This window comes from Oppia nitens, unplaced genomic scaffold, assembly GCF_028296485.1.
Source record: "Oppia nitens isolate AA-2021 unplaced genomic scaffold, nextdenovo-longstitch-racon4-pilon3 scaffold22_pilon_pilon_pilon, whole genome shotgun sequence".
In the NCBI taxonomy this organism is placed as follows: Eukaryota; Metazoa; Arthropoda; class Arachnida; order Sarcoptiformes; family Oppiidae; genus Oppia; species Oppia nitens.
Window position 1 is genome coordinate 601546 of NW_026533202.1, and position 20955 is coordinate 622500.

The following is a 20955-nucleotide window of genomic DNA, read 5'->3' on the forward strand; positions in this document are numbered from 1 at the left end:
CATTTTTTTGTTTAATTAATGTCTTATTAAATCAATTATATTAGAGAGACAAACAAACAAACAAATCAATTAAACTATGGATCAGTTTAGATGTACGGGTGATAGTGTCCGTCGATAGTGTTGGTCAACACAACCGAGATTACCGACAATTAAAAAAAACAAAACTTCGTATTTCTTTCCAAACATTTTTTGTTTAATGTCTTATTAAATCAATAATACATTTAATAATAATAATTATAATAATAATATCAATGTGTGTGAAAAAAACGGATCTTCAAAAACTCTTCATCAATCGGCGGCTTTTATTATTTGTCTTCGGGTTTGTTGAAGACAAACGTTAGGCCACATTTGCCGCAATATTGCCGATCAAAGTGGGAGGCCATGAATACGCCGGCACCGCATTCATCGTTAGTACACTCCCGACGCAAACGTGTAATCTTTCCGTTTTCATCGACTTTATAAAACCGCAGAACCGATAGCTTCACTTTCTTCTTCTTGTGGCTATTCTTCTTCGGTGTCGTATAGTTCTTCTTCTTGCGTTTCTTGGCACCACCTCTTAGGCGAAGAACCAGATGCAGTGTCGACTCTTTCTGGATGTTATAGTCGGACAGTGTTCGGCCATCTTCTAGTTGTTTGCCGGCAAATATCAGCCGTTGTTGATCCGGTGGTATACCTTCCTTGTCCTGGATCTTGGCTTTGACATTCTCGATGGTATCCGACGGTTCAACTTCTAAGGTGATGGTCTTACCCGTCAACGTCTTGACAAATATCTGCATCCTTTTTGTTTGTTTGTTGGATCCAATTGGCTGTTGTATCGGATGATGACTATCACTGTTAAGAGACTACTCGACAGACATCACATGTAAAAAGGAAAAGGAAGTGTCAGTTGTGTTGTCAGTCAGTGTGTGTGGAAAATGTCTGCACCAGAAAAAACTTACTGTCCGTACCGTCCGGTGCTGTCATCTGACGGCGCTATCGACTCCACTGACTGACTGACTGACTGTCTGTTTGTTAAGAGTCGTTACATTTCAGAGTAAGAGTTGACTGTCTGTCTGTCTGATTGACTGTTTGTATGGTTATGTGTTTCACCTCCTCTTATACTAGTAGTTCAAACAGTGATTGTCAACAACGACAACAACAACATTATTAGTTATTAGTAGTGAACCAAATCAAAGAAGTCAAACAACAAACAACAGAAAAACTTCAACCAAACAAAACAACAGTCCTTTGCTTTTGTGTGAAGAAATCCATTGCCATTGGAAAAGACACGGTGTGTCTGTGTCTGGGGATTCATTTGATTATTGACTTGTTGTCTATTGTTTTACTATATGATCACATCACCGATTACCTGATCCATCACACCAACAGCAACAATGTCTAACAACACGCCCACCACTACCACCATCGATGGTGGCGGCGGAGGCGGTGGTGTCGGTGTCAACGAACAAATGCTGAACGTATTCAAGAGTTTCCTACAGACATATGTACCGAAACCGGTTGCCGATCAGCAACAACAGTCAAGAGTGTCTTCCGGAGGAGGTATTGGTGGCCACCATCACCATCAAGACCTATCCAAATGTGATAATCCATTGGAAACTGTAGTCTTACGCAATCGTCAATCAACTGATACCTGTCTGTTCTCTGAACATACCATCAGTCCCAATGATGTCGAACCCGAAGTTTTCGATTGGATCTATTATAACTTGGACTACAAGTATGTCTTTTATTTTTTATTTACCAATTAATTAATTAATTAATTGATTTTATCTTTGATTTTTTGATGATAATGTGTGTCTCTCTCTCTCTCTCATGTGTCTCATGATGTCTATGTACTGCTCTGTGTCTGTAAAATATCTTAACACTACTGTATATGTGGTGTTTGATTGGGTGTTTGATCCCAACCCATACCATCCCTATCCCTATGACTATTACATACACATACACACAGAGACAGACACTACCTAATCGATTGGTGCCATAGAGTAGTCCTTTTTTGATTATCATTAATACAATCATTATATATATTAATAGTTGTATTGTTTTTTTTATTACTATTATTATTAGTATTATTAGTTAATCTATTGATTTATCGTTCAATGAAATTGACAAAAAAATTTTGAAAACAATATAAAAACAAACAAAAAAAAGTTTTTTTTATTATCATTTAATATAATTATTTTGATATTATATAATATCATAGGTTTTCCAAATGAGTCATTCAATTGATGTCAATTAGGGGATTGTATGGACACACCAACCATTATAACCAACCGGTTGCTGTGTCAACACATTATAGGCTATTAAAAAAAAGTTTTTCATATATATATATATATATAACAAATATAATATTAAAAAAAAAAATTATTATTATATATTAAATATTAATATACAATAAAATATTATTTTTTATTAGTCTACTCCTCTAGTATAAGGTATAGTTAGAAATATATATATTATTGGCGACTACAGGAAAAGTGACTATTAATAACTTATTATTAGTATTCAAATATAATATTTTTATATATATATATATACTGTACATGCATTCAAGTTATTATATAAGTACTGGTGTATAGAGAAAAATATATATATAATTTTTATTTTATGATTGTTATTTCAACACTCAAATGACTGTCAAATGTGTATATCATTTAAATGACTTATGAAAATAAACAGAGACAACAGCACAGCACACCACTACTACCTAACTCTCCCCATAACATACTGTATTTTACACATACAAGTGCATGAATTTTTGCTGACTATAACCCTACTGTATGTATGTATGTATGTGTTTATGTATAACTTATAAACTTATAGATTATTATTATTATTATATATATATATAGTATATACAGTAACATAGGATTATTCAACTAATATATATAACTTATATTATATATACAGAGAGAGAGAGAGAGAGAGAGAGACAATATATTTATAGCCATTATTTGACTCATTTTGTGTGTAATCGCATCAACTATTTTATGTTATATATGTGATGATGTTTTAGTAGTCTCTCTCTCTCTCTCTCTCTCTCTCTCATTGAAAATAAAACATTTTGTATAAAAGTTTAGTAGTTTACTAACTAAAGTGAAACTAATTATGATTATTATGTGAACATTTTTTTTTCTCTCTCTCTCTTAAAAAAATTACATTACATAACATTAGTAGTAGTAGTAGTAGTACTGGTATATCCATAGACTCTTAATGTCAAATAATAATTTACTGTAAAAAAACTACTTATGTTAAGCAATATCTCTACTTGTTTTTTAAAACTATTGTATTAATATTACTATTTTATAATATTGTATACAAAAAAAAAATTACAATTTTTTTTAATGAAGTTTTTTATTATATTAACTTTCCATTCATTCATTCATACATTTATTCATTGATGGTTTAAATTATATATATATATTATGTTATATACAATAATAATAATCATTATTAACGCCGATATTGTTTTATATTAATTAGTTACTGAAAAAAATAACGATTAGCTATAATACAGGTATTATTAAATTTTATAAAAAAAAATTATTGAAAAATTGAAAGATTTTACTTTTTATTTTATTTTATCGTTATTTTATTTCCCCCTTTAATTTTGTACTGTTTTAATAGTATTATTATTATTACTACTATATTATTGTTATATTATTATTATTATTATTACTGTATTTTATTATCATTATTATATTATTATTTTTATAAAATAGTTTTCGGTTTAATTGATTTGTTTTTTGAAGTAAAAAATTATTTTCGTTTTGTTTCAAACAAACAAAACAAAACAATTTTTTTAAGACAAACAAACAAAAAGAAATAATATTTAATTAATGCTTTAATAATTTAATAATAATTGTGTTTTTTAATATATATATATATATATATAAATAAAAATTTATATACATTTTATATACACGATATTTGTTATAATAGTTTTTAATGTTTTTTAAACACACACTGTATATAACAATAATAATATAATATTAAAATAAAATTTATAAAATAATAAAAAGCTAAACAAGAAAAACCTAACACAGAAACTATCGGTGCATTTAATATAATAATAATAATAATAATAATAAACGAGTTATGACTCATACCTAAAATATGACAGCTTTTTTAAAGCTACCCTCACCTGTGTATATACAAAATAGTTTACTATAGTTTTATACTATATATACTGTATTTTATATTTATTTTATTTAAATATTATACATTTAGTTTTTTAATATTATTATTATTTTCATTAATGTTAATTTTTATTTATTTAGATTTTTTTTTCTCGTTGAAATTTTTTTTTATTCAATATATCTAAATATACTTGTATTGTGTTTGTATGTGTTTAATATTGTTGTTTAAAGTATATAATTAGTCAATAATTTTTTTGTTGTTTTTCTAGCCATGTCCTAGATTTTATGCAAATAGATATTTATTGAACGATAATATTGTTATTATTGTTGAAATATATATATATATATATAGAAATAGATAATTTTAATATACATATTTAAATATAGATGATTTATATCTTGATTTTATTTTTTTATTTTTAATAAATTAAATATACAGTATTGTTATATATATATATCTATATATAAGTTGCCAATCAGTTAATGTATATATGAAACTAATGGATAGCAGACACACACACACATACATACATAAACTTTTAACAAAAGTATAGTTCAATTACATAACATTATATATATATATATATATATATTGAGTGTCTGTAACTCATTGATGCGTTTACTAACTAATAATAATACCATATATATATATATATATATATATATACTGTATGTRTATATATATAACTTATATAATATTGTATAATGTATGGTGTGTTTCACTTTTTATCGACACTCATGTATAAGCAATTTAGTCGTGAAAATAAACTTTATATATAAGTTATATATACTGTACGTACAGTCTGTATGTATATGTATTAACTTTATATACAGCTTATATATATATACATACAAAATAAATTGCATAACATTTAGACATATATGCACTCTTTTTTGTGTATGTCCCAGACATCCCAAAAACCATATTATATATTATATATATATATAATAGACAGCAACCAATAGTTGGCTGTCTTGTAGTTTGTTGTATATATATGTTTGGATGTATTATATATTAGAGTTTTCACTTGTAGTGTAGTAGTGTTCACTTACCTCTCTATCTACTATATCTTTCAATACACCTGTCCATACCATCCATACCATACCATACCATTCCTCTCACTCACTCACTAACACTCTGGTATGTGTGCCTAGTCTTGCATTTGATTTTATTTTTAAAAGATTTTATATGTATACTGTATATTAAAGTGCTTAAGTGTTAACCCAACTGAGCTCTCTATTGTGTAATATAACGAAACGTCAGGAGAGAGAGACAACAAAATATAACTTTTTTGAATAACTATTATATATTTTATTTTGATTTTTTTTATTGTATTGAATTGATTTGATTGGGGAAAAAATATATAATTTTTTTAAACACATTTTTATTTTGTTTGTTTGTTGAAAGAAACAACTTTTTGAAACTTTAATTTTTATGTGTTTTGTTAGTATATGAGAGGATAGACATACATACCATTATCGCCAACAAAAAAAAACTAACTAAATATAATTTAATAATTTTTATGTTATATTTTTTTATTATTAAAGTTTTATTCAATTGATTTATTATTTTAATAATAATAATTTCCTTTTTGTTTTATTAATAATTACTAATTAGTAAATTAAATCAAAATTATTTATGATTAACAACATTATTGTTATTATTTTTTTTAATTGTGTGTCTATACATAAATCATAAATAGTTTATATATATATTTAATATATATATAAATATTTATAGATTTTTTTCTGCTTGAAACATATTTTGTAAGTTTCTAATAATAATAATAATTAATTATTTATAAAATAATTAACACTTTTTCTTTAATTATAATTTAATTAATTATTTATATATAAAGTATATATATATATATATATATATGATATTAAATATTGCAACATATTTATAGTGATAATAAAAATTGAATGATTAATGAAAATATTGTTTGACTAATCAATTGTGTATTGTTTTCTCATATTTTTTTGTTGTTTTATTTATATTTTTTGTTAAAAATTTTATGTCGATTTTATTATTATTATTATTTTTATTATTATTGGCTGCCGGTGCCCATTAAAATATTATTAATAAAATTATTATTATTATTATTATTATTATTGAAGGAAGTGTCCCTATCCGTTGGCCTTTGCATTGGCCTCAATAGTGTCCCGAAAGTTAGGTTTGGCCGAAACGACCCGAGAATCTCAAGAGGAGTCGTCGTCATCATCATCATCGGTGACAGCAATCAAAAACATCGATAACTCTAAGCCAGGTATTTATATATATATATATTATAAAAAAAAATTACTAAATAATAATCATTGAAATATTGAAAACTTTTTTTATTTATTTATTTATTAATATTTTATTTATTAATATATAAATAAATAAATATGAAAAAAAAGTTTTTATAACTTTTCACTGACTCTTATAGTGTATTGTATGGTATGAGCGCTGTTTATAATGTTTTCCTTATTTCTTACGAAACAATTAATTATTATTATTATTACATATATTATTGTTATTATTATTATTATTGTTGATTATAATAATAATGCCATTAAAAAAGCCCTGAGCGCTTAGGTATGTATGTATAGTAAGTTGAATGAGTCATACCTTACAGAACTAGTATATTCACACACAGATAGATAGGGATAGATAGAGAAAAGTGTGTTATTTTAAATATATATATAATATATAAAGTTTTTTAATAAACCCTATCTGTATGTATGTCTGTGTGTGTGTGTGTGTGTGTGTATAGTAATACCCCTCTAACCCATCCCAGTGCTCGAGTCTAACTATCTAATGATTTAATTATTATCCAAACCTCTCTCTCTCTCTTTCAAACACAACAACCAACAGCTCTCTCATCAAATGACTTATACTCGCAATCGTTGGAATACTTAACCGAATACATCAATCTCTGGAAGGATAAGCCCGAGTTGGCCGTCGAAATAGCCGAAGAATATTCCAAACAGCCGTTCCCACTGTCCATCTGCGCCATCAAAAATACCAGACGAAAGATGGAGGACAGACATGTCATATTGCATGACCTGAACAAAGCACTTAATCTAAAGGTTTGTATTATCTGTTTTGTTTGTATTTTTTTGGGTGATGTTTGATATGTAATGTAATGGTTGTGTTGTGTTTGATGTGCCAATAAATTTTCGATAGATTTGTTTTTATATATATATATATATATATATATAATTTTTTTTGATAGCATTTTATTTGTTAAATTGAATGAATGATTGAAAAACTAAAATTTTGTTTTTTTTTGATTTAAATTTCTGGCTCTCAAAATGTATTTTATAATAAAAATTTTCACTTATAGTGTTTGTTGCTATGTATTGAATATATATTGCTTTTAATTTTTTTTTTATATTAAAAGTTTAGTTGTTTTTTTATTTTGTTTAGTTTGGTTGGAAAATATATTTTTTTCGGTTTAAAAAATTTTTTTTGGAGCTTAAACTTGAAATTTGACTTTAGTTTTGTTTTTTTTTGTGTGTGTTTTGTTTTCTCAATAAATTTCTCAAATCTAAGGGAATTACAAAAAATATATATTTTTATTTATTTTTTAAAATTTTCATTTAAATATATTTGTGTGACAAATAAGTAAATATAAATCTACTTATATATATATAATCTCTATGTATATCAACTACAAAATAAAAAATTTTAAATTTATATATATCTTTTAAACATAATTTAAACTATTAATTAGTATTTAAATTATTTATAGTAAAATTATACTTAATTATAATTATAATTTATAGTAATGTATAGATTTATTATATTACTGCCATATAAATAGTTAATATTTCTAAAAAAAAATTAAATTTATTAATGAATAATTTTATTAATTAATTAAAAAATTTATATATCTATTAGTATTTAAATGCAGATTAGATACTTCAACAACAAAAAATTATAATATTTAACATACAAATCATAATGTTTTTTATCGAAATATATTTTTTTTAAAAACCAGAAAAAATTTGTAGTCAACAACTAAAAAAAATTAACACACATTTTGATGACGAAATACAATATTTTTTTTGTTAAAAAATTATTTATTATTTTGTTGACAACAATAACAAAAAAAATATGAATTATTAAAAACTTCTAATTAAGCTAATTAGTAATTAAAATTAATTAACATTATGTTATCACATGTAGAAAATTATTAGTATTATTAGTAGTAGTAGTATATTTAAAAAACTATTTTTAACATAAATTTTGTTGTTGTTTGTTTTTCCTATTTCTAAATACCTTAGTTATTAATATTCACTACTAAATTATACAGTATATGTATATATATATATATATATATATATATATATATATATATATACAGGTAGTTGTACTCTATATACTGTATATATATATGTACTTTACTGTAAATATTTAAAATAACTTAAGATTTAATGATCGATATATAAATTATTATTATTTTTTTTTAAAAAACATTATATTTTAATGATCTGTTACTTTAAAAATAATTTTTTTTATACATGTAATTAGGTCTATACAGCAATTATCTCACATTTACCAATACTACTACTACTACTAACTAATTGATTTATAAATAAATAAATAATTATTTTCTCATATCTAAAAGTTTAAAGACATCTATCTATCTATAAGTCAATTATTATTTACAACTAAAAAATGTATTTATAATTTAATTATAATTATTTTTACGACTATAAACCTATAGGTTTCCAAACTATACAGTTATTATGCAATATTCGATGGTCACGCCGGTGTGGACGCGGCCAGCTATCTGTCCGCTCATTTGCACCATAACCTGGTCAATACACAGGCCTTTGCCGACGGCGATATTGTCGGCGCCTTCAAAGAAGCCTTTTCCCTAACCGATCTATACTATTTGGAACGATCGGCCCGGGAGTCCCGAAAAGCCGGTTCGACCGCCCTGTGCGCCCTATTGGAAGATCGGCGCAAACTATACGTTACCTGGCTGGGCGACTCCCAAGCCTTGCTGGTCAAGGATGGTCGACCCATCGACATAATGGTACCGCACAAACCCGAACACGACATCGAACGCAAACGTATCGAAGAGTTGGGCGGTTTTGTAGCCTATGTCGACACTTGGCGTGTGAACGGAACGCTAGCCGTTTCCCGGGCTATCGGCGATCCCGAACACAAACCGTATGTAAGCTCGGAACCCGATGTCGTCGAATTGGACATTACCGATGGGGCCGCCGACTTTCTGATACTGGCCTGCGATGGATTATGGGATCAGCTAACCCCAGAAGAAGCGACAACCATTGTCTACCAATATGTCTGCCAGAATGCCGACCAAAATACCGAAGAAATTGCCGAAAATATTTCCACATATTTATCGAAAGCGGCCAAAGATGACGGTTCCAGTGATAACATAACAACAATTGTCATATTTTTCAAAGATGTCGAACAATTGCGAGCCACACCATTCGAGCCGTTATCGCCGCGCGAAAAATTGGCCACTAATGGCGACGGTGGTCTGTATACGGGTAATGGATTTCAGTTTAACGATTCCCAATACGAACAGATGATTAAAAATAATGGTAACAACAATCCGTTTGATGGCATTAATGCAAATCTAGGCGACAGTGGTATCAGTTGGTCGACCAATAATTCGCAGGACATGAACACTGCCCGTATCGACGACTTTGATCTAACCGGCAGTACTACTACTGACTCGTTTGAAAACAATTTGAATAATAATAATAATTTTATTAATAATGAATTGTCTAATGGAGACCAACAACACCTGAACTCTGATCCCAACTCAAGCCTTAATATCAATCCGTTTACTACTAATACTAGTAATAATAGTAATACTATAACTCATGACGACTCCTACGCCCACTTGGATTTCAATGCCAATACTACTACTACTACTGCTATTGCAGACAAAGTTGACTTAGATTTGTTTGAAACTACTTCAGCCAACAATACTAATACTAATAATACTAATAATGACTTATTGTTATTATCGAGAAATGATGAGTCAAACAACAGCACCGCCACCAGTGGTCCAAACATTATTGGTTCGTCTACTGAGACATCGCAACAGCAATCGATGGCAGCGACGATTGTTAACAACTTGTCTGACATTGACTCCTCAGAGTCGTTCAGTATATCAAAGTTATCGGACATACTATCGTCAACGTTCGATACCATACCTGAGCCATCATCCACTGTAGGCAATCTAAATAGCAATCAATTACACGCCCTTTGTTCGACACCAATAGTAGTAACAACTGGCGATTCATTAGATCTGAGTTCAATAACTGGTGATCCAAATCTGACATTTGATTCGATGGTTCATTCTGTACAAGATTTGAACGACGATATACTAGTCGTCCAGTCATCCAATGAGTCTCGAGTCTCAACTAATAGTAGTAGCGATGACCAGAAATCAAACAACGAATCCAATAACAACAATAACAACATCAGTGGTGGTGGTGGTGTGGATCAAACAGATTTTATCAATCAATCCATTAAAACAGACTATTCGTTTGTGTCGGCTCAAGAGGAACAACAAGATTTGAGCACCAGTTTCGACAAAAGCGGTTACACGACTGCCTACGAACAGGATATTGAAAAATGTCTCGAAGAACTGGACCAAGAAGAAGAAGAAGAAGGAGACATAACTCCCGTACAGACGCCGGTCAAGTCGCCCGATGTTTCACCGACAGAATTAGATGATTTCGTAGTACTCGGCAATGATGGTGACGATGATAATGTTGTCGCTGATAATCACATTAATACCAACTTTAACAACAGCAATGATAGCAACAATCAGGACCTAAACGATGTCAGTTCGGGTGCCGAAAGTGTCGATTCGTTTATCTACGAAAAGATTAGTTCGGATATGCGTGCAATTACTAACCGAATTACCAATGATGCCGAAAATGAATACCATTATCAACAACAACAACAACAACAAGATATCGAATCATTTGATGCCGAGTTTGTTCAGCAACAACAACAACAACAAATCGGTGACAATAATAATAAACAGCAAGAATTTAATGATGAGTTGGTTACGGCTGCTGCTGCTGTTGATGCTGACAATGAGATAATGATCACCAAACAGGCTCTAATGGCTGAACATATGAGTCCAGAAGCTGATGAAGTTATTAGACAATTATCTGAGTCGGCGACGACTGAAGAGTTGACAAACGATTGGACACCGACTGAAGAGTCGACGAACGATAGGACACCGACTGAGGAAATACCACAAGAAATTGGCGCCAATGAAGCAATTTCTATGACCACCACTACTGAATCTATTTTACAAGAAGAAGCTGTTGTTGAAAATCTAGAAATTGATTCGGCGTTTGTCAATAAGTTAGAAGACATTAACACAATCGCTGTCGATGTAGAAGTCGAAGAAGACAACATAATACCTATACAGACACCGATTAAGTCGCCAATAGTTTCGCCACAAGAATTTGATAAAGTTATCGATGATTTTGATGATAATGATAACAACAATCAGACGGAAAACATACATAATGTCAGCTTTGGTACCGAAAGTGTCGAACCGTTTGATGCCGAGTTTGTTCAGCAACAACAACAACAACAACAAATTGGTGACAATAATAATAAACAAGAATTTAATGATGAGTTGGTTACTGCTGCCGATGTTGACGCTGACAATGAGATGATGATCACCAAACAGGCGCTAATGGCTGAACATATGAGTCCAGAAGAAGCTGATGAAGTTATTAGACAATTATCGGAGTCGACGACTGAAGAGTCGACGAACGATTGGACACCTACTGAGGAAATACCACAAGAAATTGGCGCTAATGAAGCAATTTCTGTGACCATCACTACTGAATCTATTTTACAAGAAGAAGCTGTTGTTGAAAATCTAGAAATTGATTCGGCGTTTGTCAATAAGTTAGAAGACATTAACACAATCGCTGTCGATGTAGAAGTCGAAGATGACAACATAACACCGATACAGACACCGATTAAGTCGCCAATAGTTTCGCCACAAGAATTTGATAAAGTTATCGACGATCAGACGGAAGACATACATAATGTCAGCTTTGGTACCGAAAGTGTCGAATCGTTTATTATTAATAATAACGAAAAGTCTACCGATAATAACCAGTCTGAAGATATCGGAACAGTTATCAATGACATTGAAAATGACTACCATTTTCATCAACAACAACAGGATATCAGTGGTGGTGGTTGTGGTGGTGTATTGGATGCCAAGTTTGATGAACAAGAAATTGGTGACAATAATTTGGTGGTGACTAAACAAGAATTCAATGTTGACGATGAAGACGAGTTGGCTTCTGCTTATAATGAGATGCGATTAGTCAAAGAGGCACTTAAGGCTGAAGAAGCGATAAAACAATTATCGGCGGCGACGGCTTCGACTGTAGAGGAGACGATTAAGACTTCGGCTGTGACTGATTTCATACAAGAATTTGGTGGTAACAGTGAAGAAGCAGCAATTTCTACGATCAATGAAGACAACAACATGTTTTTACAACAACAACAACAACAAGAAGAAGAATCTGTTGTTGAAAAGCAACCAGAGATCGATACTGTAGTTGAAGTAGTCGTTGACAACATATCATTACCGTCGTTACAGATGCCCGACATGTATACTATTACTACTACTACTACTACTGAAGTATCACCACAAGAATCTACTCCCAATGTTGAGCCACAAGAAGCTCCTGTTGTTGTTGTTGTTGATGATGTTGTCGTCGCTGAAAAACCAGAAATTGAAGCTATCATTAAAGCCGAAGACATCATTGTTCCACATATAGCTCCTGTAGTCGAAAAAGTAGCCAACAAAACATCTGCGGCGTCGGCGGCACCGGTAGCCAGCAAAACGGTACCATCATCGAAAGCACCAGTAGCTGGTTCTAAGCCATCGGCAAAAACCACTGCCACTTCTCGTACCGCCACCACATCCAGTCGTACCGCTACTACTACTGCTACCAGTAAAACGTCTACAAGTCGTCTGATGACAAATGGTACGAAACCTTCGGCCACAAGTACTACTACTACTACTAGCAGATCCACTTTGACGACTAATGCACAGAAATCTTCTAAACCGTTGACCACCGCTACGGCAAAGGCTGACCCGAAACCGGCTGCCAAACCATTGTCGTCGTCGACTACTAGATCTGCTGTCACATCAAAGGTTACGCCTGTTAATGGCACGCGAACTGCTGCTTCTAAACCAACTTCAGCAACAGCAACGACACGGCCAGCGACCACATCGACGAGTAGAGTTGGACTTAAAACGACACCGTCGACTACCGCTTCGGCTAAACCGACATCGGCGAAACCTACCACTACATCGACTGTTCAAAGTAGAGTTGGCCTTAAATCTGCCGCTGCAGCGCCTAAACCGGCTTCAGCGAGACCTACGACCACAACCACATCGACTAATCAAAGTACTGTTGGCCTCAAATCATCGGCGGCTGCAACCAAAGCTAGACCAGCTGTTGGCACAGTTACTCGCAAGCCGTTATCGACAACAACTACTGCGACCGCAAAGAGTACCACCACTGATAAGCCGGCCACCAAAGCGACGGCATCGGCTGCCACTCGAACTGGTAGTACAGCTGCGGCCGCAAGATTGACTTCCGCTAGTCGTCTCAACACTACAACTACTGGACGAACTGCTACATCGACTACAAGTAGAACTACCGGTTCGGCTACCGCTAGAACTACCAGTAGTACTCTCTCATCGACCAACAGATCTGCAACAACGACAACACACTCGAAAGTCGGAGTCAAGCCGTCACCGAAGTCAACCGCCACCACCACCACCACTGCGAACAACAAGCCAACAGCTGTTCCCAAGACAAATGGTCATTCGACTCCAACTGCTGTAACCCCCACCACCAACACCACCACTACTACTACCAAACCGGTTACGCCTAAACATACGAATCGTCTGAAAGTTGAAAACTCGTTGCAACAGGAGATGGAAGACGCCCTCAATTTGCAATCAAACGAAGCAAAAGTGATGTCTATGTCGATGACTATGACCACTACCGGTACTATCGGTACGACTCCCGCCGCCGACTCGGAGACCATCAACAACTTTTTGAACAGTTCGCAAACATTTGATTCATTGATAGCTCCAGTAGTCGTCAACAACAACAACAACAATATAAACACTGATTCTTCCGATGCAAACAATTGATTATTAAAAAAAAGAGTTTTTATATAAATATATATTTTTTTGTTTTTGATTTATTATTATTATTATAATTATTATTATTATTCTTATTAATTGATTATTCATTTATTTTATTATTATTATTATAATAATTAGTTATTATTATTATTATTAATTTTTCTTTTTTCTTATATAATTATAAATTACACATCAATTCTCTCTCTCTTTTTCTTTATTTTTGTTTTTATTTTATTTAATAATTATAATAATAATAATAATAATTAGTATATCACACACACACACACACACACACACACACACACACACAAACATATTATTTGAATGCATATAATTTTTATTTTCAAAAAAATTGTTTTAAAATATTTCAATTATAAGTTACGATTATTTTTGTTTTGTTTTGTTTGATTCAATATATTTTTGAATATTCTTTAGTGTAATAATTTATTTTTTAATCTCAAAAATAACTTAATTAATTAGGATTTAAATGATTTTCGGTACACATAAATCATATACACTGGTAATACCAAAGTATATCTTCTTTTTTTTATTAATAAGTGAATTACTGTATGTTTTTTTTTAAAAAATTATTTATAATCATTATTATTATTAGTAATTTGAGATTATCTATAATAATTGGTTAACAAAAACAATTGAATGAATGATTGAATTAATGAATTGTCTTATCAGTGTTTACTCTCATGAGAAACAAAAAAAACATAAAGATATGGTTATAGATATATATATCTATATATTATACCTATTTATATATATCATTTAAATAAGTAAAAAAACAAACAATTTATTTATAGCTATATATATATATTAATTAATTAATTACATAATGATTTTTATTTCTAGTCAGCCGATTAGTTTGCAAAGTGATAATAATAATTATATAAATATATATATATTTTTAAGATAATATATATATATTAATTAATTAATTAAGAAACTAATTGATTGAAATGGTTATTAAAAAAATTAATATAAGAGATAGGAGTGAGTAACTGTTTGCGTGGGAGGGGGTAAGGGGTAATGTGTGGTATATATATATATTGATGATTGAGTTATTAGGAAAATTTTCGGGGAATATTCCTTCCAGAAAATTATAAAAATCATATTTGTCTCAAACTAACACACACACAAAAAACTAATTGCTTTTTATGTATATCCAATTTGAGTGCCTTTTATTTATTTTTTATCTAAAATAATACACTTTAATTGATATATATATATATATATAATTATATTATATTTATTTAGTAAATATAAATTGTTTTATAAAGCATTTTCTATGTAATTATTATTATTACTATTATGGATATTATTAAGTGCTTCTACTACTACTACTACTACTACTAATTGTAGTATTTTTTCAATTAGTATACATACAAACAAACAAAAAAACATTTTTATTTTAAAAAAAATTGTTTGTTTTGTTAAACAGAGATTTTTTTTAATTAATTATATTAAATCATTTTTAATAATATTATATAAATAATTTTTTGTGGCTTAAAAAAATGTGTATACTTTTTAAATATTAAAAATGAATGAACAAATTTCTTAATATATATATATATATATATATTTATTATGATATATATATATAAAAATGTGAGATTTTTTTTGTTTAATTATTATTATTTTTAGTAATGCTTTATAAATTGAAATTATTATAATTATTTTTTTTTGAATTAATTAATTAATTAATCGATATGTGAGAAAAATTGTGGCCTTATTTTTTTGCTTTTAAAAAAAATTAGTATTAATTAAATGCTAATAATGTAAACGAAAATTTTTTATTTTAATGATAAACAAAACATTGATTTTCTTAACTAAACAAAAATATATGAAATTAATAATATATTTGAATGAAAAGTGAGAGAAATATTTTTTTTTAAAGAGAAAGAGAGTGAAAGAGAAAAATATTGTTTGTTTTTTTTGTGAAATAATTATTGTAAAGAAACTAATGGTTTGAATGATATATTTATAATTGAATAATACATTTGAAAAAAAAACATTTTATATTTAATTAATTAATTAAAAGTTGATTAAATAATTGCTACTTTTTATTAATAAATAAATATATTATATAATATTAAACTTTATATTTATATTATTATTATATTTTTAGGCATTTAACGGTTTTTTTCTCTTTAAAAAAAATTTTTAAATAAAATATACGCTTTATATTGATATTTAATTTTTAAAACTATATATAAATAAAATTTATTATTATAAAAAATACTATTGTAATTACTTGTAATTTTTAATTATTTAATTAATTAATTATTTTTTTGTCCATTATATAAATATATTTGTTTATTATTAATATTATTATTATTAACAATATATTATATAAATTGTATTCTATTGATAATAAAGTTATTTAAATAAATTAATAATAATAAAAATATACATCAAAAAAAAAATATAGTTTCAATTGTATTCAATATGTTTTTAATTTATATTTATTATATACAGTATATAAAGTTATGTTTTATTATATATTTTTTACGTTGATTTATAATGAGAGTAAATACTGTACTAATAATTTCATATCTCATATGATTTATTTGAAACAAATAGTTATTTAAAACAAAAAACAATCTCAAAATACTAAAACTAAATTACATTACAATTTTGTTGTGTGTGTTTCCATAAGCACTGGTAGGTATCATATTATACTGTATTATATACATATGTATATACTGTATATATGTACAGTATATATATTGGGTTAGTCGCGGGAGGATTATGTTATTAGGAGGCTCTTAACAAACAACAAAAAATATGATAATACATAATAATAATAATAATAATAATACAGTAATAATAGTTGATATCGGCTTTCATTATATATATACAAGTATACACACAGTATATATATATATAATGTATATATATAATGTACAATAAATCAGTCAATACTAATGTTTTAATCGGATTATAATATATATACTGTATATATATTGTATATTATGTTTGTAATGTTTTCAACTAAAAAAAAATTGTTTCAAAATTTTGTTTCAAAAAAATAAGTCATATCTAGTTTCACATACATTCAAAAAAAACATTCAAGAATTGAATCATTATTTTTTTCCCATTTATTATTTGGTTGTTTTAAAAWATATATATWTTTTTTTATTATTTACAAATAAATACTATACTAAACCATAAGTACCAGTACTTATCAAATATCTATAAGATATTAGTAATTATTATAAATGAGAGAAAAATGAAACAAACAAAAAATGTATAGAATTTTTCTTTACATAAAAAAATAACATTTTTTAGTAAATTTTTAGCATTTTTCTCTCATTTTTATAATCAATATATTTGCCGCTTAATTATAATAAGTTAGTAAATTTAGTATTAAAACTATTTAGAGAGAGAGAGAGAGAGAGAGAGAGAGAGAGAGAGAGAGAGAGAAAAATAATTACTATTAGTTTGTATTTAAAATGTAATATTTTATAAATTTATTTTTACATAATATTGAATGAATATTGTATTAAAAATATTATACACCATTAGGTAAGTATGAGCTCTCTCTCTCTCTCTCTCTCTCTCTCTCTCTCTCTCTCTCTCTCTCTCTTTCCCATAAAATTTTTTAGCATACATTCCTTGTAATGTACTTAATATATATATATATAATATATTTTTTTAAATATTTTATTTAAATGATTGAATTGCCATTCAATCATTATAGTTGTTAGTTTGGTATGTCATTGAATTGCACCAAAAAAAAAATATAAAATAAATATTTTAAAAAATAAATAAATTTGTGTCAATCGTTTGCTAAGAGATTCCTAATATATTAATACTACATAATTCTGGTCTAAATTTTTTTATTTCTCTCTCTCTCTCTCTCTCTCTCTCTCTCTCTCTCTCTCTCTAACTAAATAACTAACTAAATAAATACATTAGTTTCACATAACTATAACACACACACACATAACTAACGTTTTTGCATATTTGTGTGTATAATAAAGTGTATGTTAAATGCTTACAGGTATTAACATTTGGTGTGCAATCGCGTTAATACTACATCAAGTGGTTAAGGTATGCCATGCATTGCATACCTGTGTGCGCACAGGTATCTAAAAAAACATATATTACCACTGTATGAGTAATATAACAGGTCAGTAAAACACATTAATATTAAAATATATATTATGTATAAATTATATATATTGAATATTTAATAATATAATTTTTGTTTAAAATTGAATGCATCCTTGTTTAAGTGTTTAATCATAAAAAAAAATATTTTTGCATATATTATCAATCACTTTACTAACCCAACTGTTAATTATATGATTATCAATAATATAGTAATAATAATAATAATAATATAAAAACAACATAACTATTGCATGATAAGATTATACAGTTTATTATATATATATATATTCACCTATTTAAATAATATATATATATACATATGCATATATACAGTATATATATATATATATAAATAATTTTATAGATAATTCCCCCCTCAATATGTTTAATCTAGTTTAATCATATTTTTTTGAAAATATTTTTATATGCATGTTATTTGTATATCATTAGTCAACAACAAAAAATAATAATAATTAAAACATTTTAAAAGTAGAAAACATTTAAATAAATATTTAATAATAAAAACACTACAAAATACTAAATGCTATAATAGTATTTAATTATTATTGCAAAAATATTTTAGACATTTTTATATATATATATTGCGTATAAATTATATATTTATTTACTGTATATATTTTACTGGTATATATCGATAATAAACATTTAACATAAAATTTTTTTGTTGTTGTAATCACAGGTCATAGTCTTTATATTTTTTTTTTCAATGCGCTTATCTATCACTTATAAATTACTTAACATATTTGGTGACTTTATTTTGCTAAAAAAAAATATTTTAAAAAAAAACATAACCAATAACACAAAAAAAATATTCAGTATATGAAATATAATTTTGACCGTAATTTTATCAAAAAATAAATAATATATATATATAAAAATGCTATTTAAAATTATTTTGCTATTTAAAAATGCAAAAATATAAAGTTTTTTTTTAAATATGTTAGACAATAACAACAAATATTTGAAAATTATTATTATTATTATTATTATTCCGGTAAATGGTTTGACTAAAATAATTAAAATAAAATATTTTTAACTAAAATAATAATTTTTAACTACCATAAAAAATGTCAATTTAGTCAATGTGGGAAATATTAGTATAATATATATACTGTATATATAATTGCATTAAACAATTGCTGTAAATTGCAATTAATAATCATAAATTTATTACGGAAAACTAAATTATAAGTCAATTTTACAGTATATATACAGTATATAAATGGTATAACATTTATGTCTATTATATATATATGTACTGTCTATTAAAAATAAAATAATAAAATAAAACACAATGCATGTAATTATGTAATTAAATTAATTAATCAATTAGTGTCAAACAGTCCAAAACGATTGGGTGATTAAACAATGTGTTTAATAATAATAATAATAATAATGATACTAAAAAAAATAAAAATTAAAAAATTATTATGAGTTATGATAATAATTATTTTTATTTAAAAATAATTATTAATACATCTAGAAAATTAAAATATTATTATTATTATTATTGCAATGTATTTATAGTCCTATAGAAATTCATTCATTCAATCAATAAACTAAAAACTTAATTAATTAATTCCCAATAATTTTTATTTTATTTTAAAAAATAACTTCATATTAACTTTTTATATGACGTATAAGTAATATAAAAATAAGTTTTTTAAAAAAAATTATTTATAAATTATAAAACTCTTATCTATTTTTTTGTTGAATTGATTTTTACATTTAAAAAAAAAACGATTCAATGAACGGAATCGAGAGATTAGTAATGCATTCAGTCATTGAAATATTGAAATTCAATTGAAATTCATAATCAATTCAATTCATTCAGTCATTTAGTTAGTCAGTCATTGAATTGCATTTATAATACAGTATATGATTCATAGCATGATTTTTTGTTAAGAAAAAACTAAATAATAATAATAATATGTTAATATTAATATATGTAATACAAAACAACAATAATCTCAACAAAAATAATAATAAATAATATTCAGTTTTTCCCAATTAAACGCTCGTTAAGTTTAACATTAATAATGTAGAGTATTATACATATATATATATATATAAGATATTACTTATTAGTTATACAATACTTAAAGAGAGAGAGAGAGAGAGAGAGAGASAGAGAGAGAGAGAGAGCTAAATGAAAAATTAGATTTATATGATTTTCAACACACAAATTGAAAATATGTTTTTTTCATTATATATATATATATAATATAATATATACTGTATTTATATTTTTCTACAAAACAACAACAAAATTGCATAAATGCATAAATTATTGCGTAAGAAAATTGTGACAAAATAATAGTTGTTTTATATATATATATACTGTATATATAAGAGAGTGGTCTGAATCTCCTATGAGATGGTCGCTTATGTATGCAATGTATGTATGTGTTTGAGCACTGGTTTATATATATATATATAATTTGCTGATATGTGTGCTGCCAGTGACTGTGGTT

At 27.4% G+C, this 20955-nt stretch overlaps 2 protein-coding genes across 2 annotated transcripts; one reads left to right on the plus strand and one right to left on the minus strand.

Moving 5' to 3' along the window:
- Nucleotides 1-183: 183 nt before the first annotated feature.
- LOC128953533 (ubiquitin-40S ribosomal protein S27a) lies at nt 184-908 on the minus strand. The gene has a single exon (XM_054299020.1). It carries the CDS (start codon nt 774-776, stop codon nt 306-308), a length of 471 nt encoding a protein of 156 aa, XP_054154995.1. The 5' UTR covers nt 777-908; the 3' UTR covers nt 184-305.
- Nucleotides 909-994: 86 nt separating this feature from the next.
- On the plus strand, nt 995-14404 carry LOC128953527 (serine-rich adhesin for platelets-like). The gene is made up of 4 exons (XM_054299012.1): nt 995-1714; nt 6258-6406; nt 6997-7211; nt 8855-14404. Exons 1-4 carry the CDS (start codon nt 1374-1376, stop codon nt 14336-14338), a joined length of 6189 nt encoding a protein of 2062 aa, XP_054154987.1. The 5' UTR covers nt 995-1373; the 3' UTR covers nt 14339-14404.
- The last annotated feature ends 6551 nt before the right edge of the window (nt 14405-20955 follow it).